The 13,061-nt window shown below is 42.9% G+C and overlaps 1 protein-coding gene across 2 annotated transcripts in view; it reads right to left on the reverse strand.

Annotated features, from left to right (window-relative positions):
- Window positions 1–9,639: 9,639 nt before the first annotated feature.
- The window catches only part of IL5RA (interleukin 5 receptor subunit alpha), a 37,081-nt gene continuing 33,659 nt past the window's right edge, over window positions 9,640–13,061 (reverse strand). For both annotated transcript variants that reach the window (XM_045991482.1, XM_045991481.1), the window contains one exon: window positions 9,640–11,076. In XM_045991482.1, the coding sequence (XP_045847438.1) occupies window positions 11,040–11,076 (37 nt within the window). In that variant the 3' untranslated portion in view covers window positions 9,640–11,039. The remainder of the gene's footprint in view (window positions 11,077–13,061) is intronic.

Consider the following 13,061-nt stretch of genomic DNA (forward strand, 5'->3'; position numbering starts at 1 on the left):
TTTTGGGAGCATTTTTCCTGCCTGCCTGTCAGGGAATTTGTTAGCTCACCCTTGTCCTTGTTATAATTTGAGACGATAGAGGGACTCAAAAGTCTCTGGCCATGATCCAAAGCTAGATGACCCAGAGCTATTCCTTTGCAATTGACAGCCCTGAAGACACCATTTCAAATCCTCTTTGGAAGCACAGAGGGTCAAAATCCACAAATAAATATCCTGAAGCTCAAACTTTAATAGTTCCTCTTGATTAGCTAAGTCCTTTGTACGTTTAACTTAGGGATATCTGTTGTTTTAAGGTATGCTCCACCCCATTGCTAGAAGGATAAAATCTAAACTTGATCATTTAAGACCCTTCTTAATCTAATAATGTAACTTTGTATCCAACCACACTGAGCCCTCACTGGCCCCTAAACACTGCTTGCTTTTGGTCTCACCTCTGTGCCTTTTGATCGTACAGCTGACCCTTCCTGACATGCCCTTCCCGCTCTTCTTTCTCACCCAGTTCCCAACTGTCCTAGGGTAGCTCCAGTCCCAGCTGTCTGTGAAGTCTTCCCACACTTCAGCCCTTCAGGATGTCCTTCCTCTGAATTAGCCACAAGCCCTGTCAATAGCACTCATTTAGTAATTAATCAGGTACTACTTTTGGAAATCTCTTGTACTGTTATCTTGCATTTTAACGTAACTCCTGTATTGTTACTTAATTTTCCTTGTACGTATGCCTTGTCTTCCCAACTAGATTGTAAGCTCCTTGAGGGCAGGGACTTTGGTCTTATCTTCCATGTACTCTCCATAGTGCCTAGCACAGTGCCTTGCAATAAATAATCATTGATTAATTCATTGAAGGGGTCTTTGACGTAGCATTTTGCATCAGTTGCCTGCCTGTGTGCCACAGTGACCCAACCAGAGAAAACTGTGTCACTGCTTTTGTTAGGTGGTGGAAAGCATTAGAAGGCCTGGCTTCAAACTTTATGCTTTGAAAAAGTCCTTTGTATCTCTCTGCTTCATCATCTGATAAATGAGGACCTGGATTAGCGGAGTCGAACTGAGCTAAATGTATTTTTAGAAAGGGCATGGTAGGCACCTTCACTCACACCTGTCTGATTTGTTAGCTTCCAAGGTGGTTGCAGTTGGAATCACTGGTTGCAAGCAACAGAAAACAAAATTGAGTTAAATTGAGCAAACAAAAAGGAATGACACAGATTAGGTCACGTGAGCTAAGGAAACGCTGAATGGCCAAGCGTTGGTGAGAATAAGAACCAGGCTACTCTAAGAATCCAGACTGCAGGAACTTTGGAAACTCTATTCCAAGTGCTCTTCTGGAAATTAATTGGCTTTTGTTTATTATTTTGATGCTACTCTGCTCCCTCTCCTTGATCATGCCAAACCTGCACTCATAGCCTGTTAAAGAAAAAGTGAGATGACATTTCCATGAGATGGGATAATAAATGCTAGGAAGATCTAAGCAACACACTTTGTATGCTTAGCTATCCCAGGGGACTTCCCTGGGCCCTGGTCCCAAATACTGCACTCATACTGAATATGTTCCTACCTGGGACAGTGACTCTGAAGCAGGAACACTAGGAAGGGGCCTATGTGCTTTGGTCATTTAACTCTTTCAACTGCTTACTCCTACCTTCTTTTTTGTGTGTGTAATCCACCTGATCCACCTGTGATTTAACTGTTTAAAAGAAAATTCTATTTTGCCAGATAATTGGATTCTCCCAGTTTTCCTGCAGAGCTCAAACACCCTGTGTACAAAACAGCATCTTTGCATGGAGGTAGAAGACATGAATGATAAATTTCATTTCTCAGGTGAGCTCAGAATTCTTCCAGCCTGTGAGATGGGAGCTTTTTATCTGAAGATAAAATTACTGAGTTATTCCTACCATCAGATTTTTGGTTATTTATATCCAGGAAACAATGTTCCATCCTGATTAACCTTTTCTCTGTCTCTCCCACCACTTTACCTTTCTGCAAAGTACGCTCAAAGAACGTTGAATGTTGAGTGATGGATTATAAAAAGTACATAAATAGCACGTAATTAGCTACTAAAATGACATGTAAATTTTAAGGTAATTTGATGTAATGTAATCACCATCAGGTGATTTCTATATGCTGTGTTGGATTATCCATGCCTCTCTTCTCCTCCATTAACACAGATAATCAAGAATTGACTGTATTTTCCTGTTGTTACCATTAAAGCAATTCTCTGGCCAACCACAGTGAGGAGCAAGCCTTTTACGATGAAAGACATGTAGTCCATTTCTAGGCACACCCAAAATTACTCCATCAAAAATGAAAGACAGTGGACCTTACACAGGCCACTTAGTGCAGTATCTAAGAATATGGGTTCTGGAATCTGACCACCTGGAATGCATTCTGACCATTGATACTTATTATATAGGAGTAAGTTTATAAAGTTCTAAATGCACAGCTCTCTAAACATTAGCAACAATTTTATAGATCACTTACTGTTTTTCTTCTCAAGCGACTAAGATAGTCACAGAAACCAAGGGATGTTGATGCTTCCCATAGCCAAAATGAGTTGAACTCAACACATGTCCATTATCCCCTTTTATGTAAATATTTTCATGTCTTAATATAAATATGTAGTTATTTAAATAACAGTTAATAAAATAAAAATATTCAGTAATATTAATACTTATGAAAGGAGTTAGGCAGTAGGGTCCTCACTCCGATGCCAGCTTTTCCACAAAGACTTCAGTTTCTCCGTCTAGTTTGTTTGACATCAGTACCCACACATGTCTATCTTCCCATTATCTATTATTTATTTATTTGAGGGAGAGAGCACGCATGAGCAAGGAAGCACAGGCAGGGAGAGCAGCAGTGGGAGAGGGAGAAGCAGACTTCCCACTGCGCAGGGAGCCCAATGCCAGGCTTGATCCCAAGGACCTTGAGATCAAGACCAGAGTTTGAAGGCAGCTGTTTAATCAACCGAGCACCCAGGCACTGGTATTTAAATCACTGTGTTCATGTCTTCTTCCCAGTACACAGAGAGCATCTTAAGGTTAGAATCTGCTTGTGATTCTTTTTTTTTTTTTAAGATTTTATTTATTTGACAGAGAGAGAGATCACAAGTAGGCAGAGAGGCAGGCAGAGAGAGAGGAGGAAGCAGGCTCCCCGCGGAGCAGAGAGTGCGATGCGGGGCTCGATCCCAGGATCCTGAGATCATGACCTGAGCCAAAGGCAGCGGCTTAATCCACTGAGCCACCCAGGCGCCCCAGAATCTGCTTGTGATTCTTAACTGTACTTCTCAAGCACCAGGCCTATATCCCTCCCCCATTGCTGACATGAACAAAGCTAGAAGGGGAAGAGTGTTTGGCACCACATGGCATGATTTGCTCAGCCCTTGCCCTCCTGGCAGGGTGTGATTACCATATGCCAGTCCAAGAGGAAGCCTTTTCCCCTCATGCTGTGACCCATGCAGTTCAAATGTTCCAATCCCTCGACTCAAGTGTAAATTGCAATACTCAAGAGAGCTCACAGTTTAAACTCATCCTCTGTTCTTTATCACCAACAGTTATGGTCAGCTGTAGATTAGCAGAGCTCTAGTAATAAAGACCACACTGAGAGAAAGTATTTAAAAAAAAAAAAAAAGATCAACCATATACGAGATCTAAAGGTCTGGAGTCTGTAAGGCTGGGATATCTTAATGTGAAAGTCCCAGTAGCTGTACACGGGCCTTTTGCTACACATTCTTACTACTTGTTACGAACAGCACAAACTCTCTACCAGGAGATACATACACCTTAGGATTTTAACTAGCCAAGAGTAATAGCTTAATTTGTTTTTATAGTTTTCAAAGTGCTCTTCACACTAAGAGGCAGGAGACACCAGTTTATTCTTTTTTTCATTTAGGAAACGGAGGTAAGGAGGTGGTACTACAACAGTTTGTAGTACTTTGTTACTACGAAGTAACACAGATGATTAGAAAGTTAGGACTGGAATTTAGAACTCCTAATTCAGTGCATTTCAACCTCCAGAAATAACTTACCTCAAAGAAGGAACAAGAGGGAATAAGGAGATAGTGTCTTCAGTGCACCTGGAAAGCAGTCAGGACACCGAGTGGGCGAGAGGAGAATGGTGAGGTCCAAGCAGAGCACATCAGAGGGTGAGATGTAGGAGGTGAAGGAGTTGTGGAGGACGAGCAGATTCAGGGCACAGCCATGTAGAGGAGCAGGTCCCTGAAGGAGTTCTAGTGGGTCATTAAGGAAGGGACTAGTAGCCACCTCCTGTACCAGGCACGGTTCTAGCACAGGGCAATGCTGTGGCAGAGAGACCCCATGAGGGTCACAGAACGAGGGAGATGGAAACACCCCACAAGGCCAGTGTGAAGTCACCTGCCTTGGAGTCCCACAGTGTGTGTGGGGGGGGGAGGGGAGACCAAGGGACCAGTACTGGCACTTTGTCACAATATGGGAAAATGTGTTGAGAATACTAGCTGACATCAATCACACTTCTGGTATGTGCCTATCTCTGTGCAAGTGAACCTACTCATTATTCATATTTGACACGTGGGGAGCCAACACCGAGAGGTATAGTGGTATGACCCAGGTCACAAAGCTGATGAGGGAAACCAGTAATTGAAGTGCTGGTAGATTGACTCCAGTCAAGTCCAGTCCAAAACATTAGATAGATATCTAGGTAGGTAGGTAGGAACATAGATGGAATGATACTCGTTGCCACACAGAAATAAGAAGAAATAAGGTGGTGAGTTTCCCAGGAAGTTGTATATGAGTTGTTAAAAAGTGACCAGGGGTTTAAGTAAGCCAAGATCCCAAGTATAAAAATCTTGCAGGGAAACCTCATATATCTCAGGTGTGGTGATTTCTCTGCTCCAAAGCAGCCCCGCTTGGCTATTATTTTTTTACTGCAAATGTGCTTTTTGCTTGTTTGTGTACTGGACCTCAAGCATTCTCAGAGCTATTTTTCAAATGGGCTATCCTGCAAGATCCGAGTTCCCAGATAAAATACAGAAGTCCAAGTTAAACTTGGATTTCAGATTTTAAAAAATCAATAATTTTATAGTGTATTCCCATGCAAAATTTATATGAAATCCAAATTTAACTGGGCTTCATCTATTTTTATTTGCTAAGTCTGGCAACCTCATGCAGGGAGGATTCATTCTCACTGACATATTTTGTTTCTAATGCAAAATTCCAGGATCTTGCTGATGTGTTATCAAATCTCCAAAGGTCCATGGTTCTGAGGTGTGGAGGGGGATTCCAGAAATGTTTTGAAGGGTTATAAAAATGGGCTTGTTGCCCAGAACATAACTATAATGGAAATAGTTGGAAAAAAATTACGAGGTTGATGTACCATTTATCACTCTTCAGAACCAAATATCTGAGACCAAATAACTGAGAGGTTGAATTGGCCCAGTCATTCCTCTTTTGTTTGTCAACAATTAAAATGTCGACTGCTTTCTATGTGTTGAGCACTGTGCTGGGCACTGGAAAACCACAGAAATCTGATTAAGACTTCCCTCTTCAGGGTTCACTGGAGGTGACAGAAACACACACTTATTTGCGAATGGTGTAAAACATGTGAACAGATAAATGTGTGAACAGAATTCTGGACCCTTGTTTCTTGCAAAACCAACTGTAACAAGGTTAAGTTCAGTCAAACACAACACATTTTTTTCACCACCACCTCCCTCCATAGAATGATTTTCTTTTTTTAAGATTTATTTAATTGAGAGAGAGAGCGCGTGACAGGGAGGGGCAGAGGGAGAGAGACAAACTCTCAGGCAGTCTCTGTGCTGAACGCAGAGCCTAACGGGCTTGATCTCACAACCCTGAGATCAGGACCTGAGCCGAACCAAGAGCTGGATGCTCAACCCAGGGCAGCATTGAGGTGCCCCTCATAGAAGAAAGATTTTTATTGATTAAACATATTTCCCAAATTGGTTGCTTTGCTTTAAAGGGAGAGAGAAAGAGAGAGAGAGAGAGGGAGAGAGAAACAGCACACTCAAATGTAACATTTTGGATCCATTAAGCTATGTACAGATAAATATTGGCCCGAAGTCCAAACCTGGCTCATTGCCTGGTTTCTGTAAATAAAGATTTATTGGAACACAGCCACTCTCATTTATATACTGTCTGTGGCTGCTTTTATGCTATAATGGCAGAACTTAGTGGTTGCAGCGGAGGACAGATGGCTCTCACAGCTGAAAATATTTTCTATCCAGCTCTTTAAGAAGAAACTTGCTGACTTTTGAACTCTGACCCCAGCGCTTTATTGCTGACTTCTTTCCCACCAATTCCCCACGCCCCTTCTCAGGTTTACGTCTTCTTTCATTTCATCACCTGAGAGGGACAGAGCTTTGCTTTTCGTTTTAATAAACGAAACTAACCTGATAACTTCGTGGTGAAAAGCGTTCACTAGAACTTTAAGATAACACACGTGGGCCACGTGGTCTAATTTTGCTCCGCCTGCCACTCATTTCTCGCGAGCCAATAGGTAGTGTCGGCTCCCGGAAGTTCGGCTGGAGCTGGGTGGAGCCCACGTGACGACGCGCTGGGGAGGTAGAGAGAGCTATTTCGGGAACGAGAGCCCCACGAACTGTGAGTTCTTATTACTTCATGTTTTAAGCTTTGGTGATGGTGTACTCGCTGGCTGTCGCTGTCCAGCTTTAATCAATGAGTCTACCCGGTAGAGCTCCGTTCCTTCGAGCTAAAATGGAATATACATCGTTTCCTGTGCTGCAACGTCTTTTAAGAAATTCACTTTTTCATTGTCTAGCTAAATTGAGCCAGTTCCAATTCGGTGGTTAGGTACACAGGCGGGACGTTGTTCTTGACCTCAGCGTGTCTTCACTTTAAACGAGACCCCAAAATTTTAAATAGCATAGTAAGTGATACAATAGGATCAAACGGAAGTTACCTGGCGAGCACAGTTTTCCTGGTGGCAAAGGAGTGAGATGTAGAAGATAACTGTCAACCGATGACGAGTAGGACTGAGAAGGCTTTGAACACAGGAGAAAGCTTACACTGAAGCATGGACGGTTGAGAGAGCACGGTGTTCATTACGGAGGGGCGCTCCTTGGGGATGTGGCCGGGGAGCCACTGAGGACCTGTGTGCCAGGCGGCTTAGCGTAGACAGGAGCTGTAACTTGAAGGGATAGAGTTATCTGAGGGCCTTGGAAGGGGATGATGGAGGCAGATGTGCCTTTTATGTAGGTGCTTCCAAAAAAGACAATACTGGAGGCCAGGATTTTAGTTGAGTTGTGATGGTCCTCGCTGAGAGATGGTAAGGACAATGTTGGGGACAAAGATGAGAATATGGGGACAGGGAATAAGAAAGGTACTCCTGTCTGGTTTGTGAACTTAGACAACTCACCGTCCTCTGTGTGAAAGGTTCTCATTCTGAAGTGAATTTACATTTACATGTATTACCTAAAACAGGGGGCTACTGGCCAAAAGATAAGATTGTCTTCTGGTTCAATATAATATTCTTTGAAAAATGGCTTTCAGAAAAGTTTGTATTCTGGAACTTGATTTGTAGGTTGTGAAAGCAGGACTGGCTACACGGTCATTGTCACGAAGATCCTTGGGCTAACACCAAGTCCTGTTCTAATTAGGTTTTTCACCTTGCCTCGTGCCACCAAAGACTGTTTTCGGTTCTCTGTTCTCGCTTCTAGACACCTACTTTTTCTTTAACAAATTAGCACCTAAGGTTTATTAATTCCACCAACAGATGGTCCTGACACATACAAGTCTCACCATGAAAACGTTTGGATTTTTAATCAGGATGTTCTTTGCCCATGTGGAATTCTTGCCCAGCCTGCATAAATAGCTTGAGGCCTTGAGGCATTTCAATAAGGCTCAGATGGCTGTGCTGTTGGCACACTGAACTCCCCCCTCCAGTCTCCCCAGCACTTTCCCTATGCTGCACTCAGAGATTTCCAACTGCCAAAGACATTGGAATAAAATCCTTATTGGAAAGGATGTCTTCGAGAAGCACTGTTTGTTCTGAGCTTTCGACTGAAGGCTCTTTGGGAGACAGTTTTCCCTCTCTCTTGTCCTAGTGGGTGATGGAAAGAAGTGGGTGCCAATGTCTAATTGACCTGTTGACGAGGGCATTTATTGGTAAGAGAATGCTCACATTCTGATTTGTCATGGCAAGGCTAGTGAAAACTGGACAGACTGCTTAAAACATGCCACAATCAAAGCCTAACTCCTTCTGGACAGCATTTACACATCACCACTTAGCCGCATCATCAGCAGAAAAAGGACTAGGGAACACTAGCCAGATGGTCGGGCACACATGTGTGTCCTGGTTATTTCCAATCATGTTCTCATTAGACACTCGTCTTCCTTTCTGTGATATTATTATAGGCCTTGGTGATCTCTGCCAAATATCACTCAGTTCCAACTACACGTAAGGATCTGTGCCAGGGTTGAAAGAGGGCTTAAAGGGTCCAATGGTCCTAGTCCCTGCAGATAAAAAGATGAATTTCACATGAGCCCCATCCTCCTGGAGCACACACTTTGGGGAGCCATCCAAACTGTGAATGGTATGTCATATAGTGCAATAGCTTCAAGAGAGGGGCCGAAGCCCAGAATGAAAACCCAGAAGCAGGATCAACAAACTGTTTTTGAAGGCTTCACAGAGAAGGAAACATGGGATTTGGATTTCTGAAACATGGGTAGGAGCTGAGCAATGAGGAAGAGGAAGGTCATAACTCACTGGGGAGACCTCTTGATCTACAATGTGTTCCTCCTGAAACACACAGACTAAGATCCAGGTGGTGGTACTGGTTCAGTACCTAGGTGAAGGCTGGCCACTGAGGTTGAGGCAGGCATCTCTGAATCACACCTGCAAATGAAGACGCAGCCAAATGAGGGGCAGCTTCCTTCTTCTCTTCAGCCTCCTAGCAGAGGCAGTGGCCATAACCCTAGGTTTCCACGTTCTGGTTTTGAAAGATCTCAGACAGGGAACAATCAGCCCTAAAAGGAGAGAGTTTGGGGCAGGACCTTTCCATCACTTACTCCTTCAGTAGTGGGTTTTCAAATTTTGGTATTCATCAGAAACACCCAGGGCTGCTGTTCGTGAAGTGTGACTGGGAAACAAACAGCAGCATCACCTGGGAACTTACTAGAAATGGAGAATCTCAGACCCCACCCCAGGTCTACTCAATCTGAAACCGAGGTTGGGGCCCAACAACCTGTTTTAATGATACCTCCAGGTGATTAATGCACTGGCAAGTTTCAGAATGTCTAAGAATGTTCACTAAAAATACAGGTTCTTGAACGCCATTCACAGAGATTCTAGATCAATCAAATAATCATTTTGCCAGTGACTGCAGCACCCTGATGGGCCATGTCATCTTGGTCCTATCTCTAAGCAGGCTTCAACTTTTTTCCCAGCAGTCTTTTCTACAGTACTGGGCTCACTTGAGCCTGGTATGCAACCCTTCATTGTGCACTTTTTTCAGTGATTGCACCTGTAAAATGGGGCAGTGATCCAAATGATGTGGGCTTCTCAGGATTAGAGATGATGTGTGTCAAGTATCTGGGGTAGTTCCTAACTCTTGGCATCTTAGCTCAGGCTGTATGACAAAGAACCACACTCCAGGTGACTTATAAACAACAAAATTTATTTCTTATTTCAGAAGTCTGGTGTTCCCAGTTCAGATATCAGCATGGCAAGGTTCTCAGAAAAGCCCTCATATTGATTGCAGAATGCCAACTTCTCCTATCTTTACACAGAGGAAAGAAAACTCCCTAGAGTCCCTTTAAAAGAACACTAATTTCCTTCATGAAGTTTCCACCCTCATGATCCAATCACTGCTCAAAGACCACCACCCCCCTCCTCCTAATGTCATCACCTTGGAGTGTAGAGTTTCAACATGAATTGGAGGGGAAAGGGCACAAACATTCAGTCCCTAATACTTGGAAACAGGCAATACAAACATATAGAGTATGCTGCCATACAGGGGGTTTGGAACATTGTGACCTCCTTTCTCTGTCCTAAGCTTCCTACTCCAGGGCCAGGTTCCATCAGCACTGTTGGAGTCCTCTCAGTTACTAACTGTTCCTCCTACTTCTCTGCCCTTGACACACTTATATGCACTTGGTTCTATCTGTAGCCCACCCCATCATGAAGGTCCCCAGTCTACATGCAGAATCCTATAGGAAGATGTTGAGAAGATGCCTAGATCGAGATGTAGGGTGGACCCAGAGCTACTTGACCAGCACCCAACAAGCTGCTCTATATGTGCAAGCAAACATGTCTCCAGAAAGTTCTTTCTTGATTGAACAATCCCTTTCCCAACCCAATTCTCCCTAATGCCTTTCTCAGTATATTCCTGATTATCAAGGCTGCCTTCAAGACTATAATCCCAAATAAAACCCTATTCTCTGCTTTGGTATGGAGTGATATATTAGCTCTTCACATTGAGTTTGCCTCAAATCATGCTTCTTAAATCAAAGATAGACCTCCACCCCCGACACATGACTTGAAGGAAAAAGTATCCTAGAACTCAGGGGTGGGGGAAAGCACCATGGCTCCCACTTGCTCTAGGAAAGAGAGCCTCGAATCTAAGTTCATAATTAACTCCAGGCTGGGCAGAATGCTTTCTCACTGATATTTCAGTTGAGTATTACCATTGGCAGTCTCAGCTATAAAGCGGGCCTCACCAGTTGACATCAGCCTTAAAAACTGTCTCTTGCACAAAAGTTTGAGGTAAGTAACGTAAAGCACTGAGATTGGCAGGTGAGACGTTCGTACCCTGCAGTGTAGGAAGACATGGCAGAATGGTCAGATTGATCAATCACCCTGAGAAGCAAGGAGTTTTTGAGGCGGAATCCATGCTTTTAAGAGATTCGTCTGAGTGTATTGCCTTGCAGCTAATCTGAGTGTTCAGTAAATGTGGAGCTCTTCTTAGCCAAGAAACAACAGTTCCTGTTCTTCTTATCACTGAGGCATGTGAGTGTGAGTTCATTTTTGAGAATGTTACAGTGCCGATCAAAACACAGAATCATCCAGGGTCTCAAGTCCAGACTCTTCCACATAACTTATGACTTCAATTTCTGTTTCACTGGAAACAGTTTTCTGTAAAACAAAACATCCTCCCTTAGATGTCTTTTAGAACCCTCTTTGTTCTCTTGAATTTCTTCACAATTATTTCCTTAAGTGTATTTTCCTTATAAAAACAGTAAATGTTCACTAAGAAAATATGGAAAATAAGAAGAAAACAAAAATCTATTCACCACCCTGTCTCCCAAACACAGCTCATTGTTTTCTCTCCAGCCCTGTTCTCTAGGTACAAAGTTACCTTTACAATTAAATGAAGCAAATGGATAGTCAGCTTCATAAATTGCTTTCTGTGTAACATCATGTAATATTTCAAAATATATATTCTTGGGCTGCATCGTTGAATAGCTCCACCATTTTTCATTCATAGTTTATTGTAGTTTCCCCTTAAATTTGGATATGTATTTGTCTAAGTTGGGCTATTATAATGTTATTAATGAGAAACTTTGTGACAGAAATAACCTACAAGAGATATTTCTCTACTTTGTTTACTCATTCAACACATTTTTGAAATTTGAGAGAGTGCATTGTGCATACACACACACACACACACACACACAATCATAGGGAGGGGGGCAGGGAGAGGGAGCAGGGAGCCCAACTCAGACTTAATCTAAGGACCCCAAGATCATGACCTGAGCCTAAGGCAGATGCTTACCCAACAGAGCCACCCAGGCACCCCTCATTTAACACATTGTTTGATACCTATAATGCCTGTTGTACCTTAGACACTGCCTTGCATTGAGTATGCAGTGACAAACAGCAGATGTGCTCTCTGCCTTAGGTACTAGAATTTAATGGTTTATACTTCATTTTGGAAGGAACCCTCTCTGGCTACCATTGTAGAAATAAGGAACAGTTGGAAGCTGGTTTGTAACAAATCTAAAACACAGGATACATTTTTTTGTTTTAAACAAAAAGCTGCCTTCTTTGTAATTGATAAAGGTCAACTTCTGCCCTTCCATCTTCCCTCCCACCTCTCCCTGCTGGTACCTGTCTTTTGAATGTCACAAAACAATTTCTGACTTGGGTCAGAACAAGCAAAAACTTGCTTAATGAGAGCTCAGGGATGGCAGATATCCTCCAAATCCCAGAACTCTGGGTACCCACACCGAGCTCAGAGATTCAGGTTGTCACTGAAAGCAGAAAGCTTCCTTTCCCACTCACTAAAGGCTTCCTAGTGGGATGCAAAATCATCACTGCCTATAGCACTAATTGCCCCCCTCCCCAGCCTTGTAGCAGAGGCCTGGAGGGTGAGTCTGAAGGGCTTTACCTTCAAAGCTACAGGCTGGGGCACTGCTACATAGGGCCCAGGTTGTGGTCAGCTCTGAACTTGCTCGCATATTCTCCTAGGTAGAGCATTTAGGCCATAGGGTGACAGCATTATGGGACAATACTTCATTTTTCTGAGTTCTACTTGCTATTTCTCTCGGTCTCTGTCTCTTTTGTCTTTTTTTTTTTTTTTTACATGAAACTCAACAATGTGAGAAGAAAGTACGTTGTCTAAGAGGAGTCTAGCAATGCTGAGCTCTGACATTAATCCTTTGCTTATTTTGAAACCAGCTTGTCTACCCCAAGTTGTTATTTTGCACACATGACTTGATTTTAATTAACAACAAACCACAAGCTTATACAATAAGCTCTTAAGCCAGTTTCTCTCACCAGCTTCAGAATATTAAAGAAAATCTTTGGGGGCTCTATAGGGAAATTAGATACTAGCATTAAGATGTTCTATTAAGAGACAAGACAAATGACTTCCGTGGACTGCTAAAATCAGGTGTAGTTTATCAGGGATGAGTATGCTGGAGAGGAGGGATTGACAGCATCAATTCAGATGAAACCAAAACAAAGTTTCACACTGGGGTCCGTTCTTCTTCCAGAGAAGCTGTGGGTTAACAAAAGCAAAGCCCCTGTTCGCTGATAAAGGCGAACTCAGGATAGAAGTAAGGACAGAGTGGTTCTTCTGTCTGACTCAATTCTTTGCCTGACTAGGTTCATAACTA

The sequence above is a fragment of the Meles meles genome, chromosome 20 (genome assembly GCF_922984935.1).
Source record: "Meles meles chromosome 20, mMelMel3.1 paternal haplotype, whole genome shotgun sequence".
Lineage (NCBI taxonomy): Eukaryota > Metazoa > Chordata > Mammalia > Carnivora > Mustelidae > Meles > Meles meles.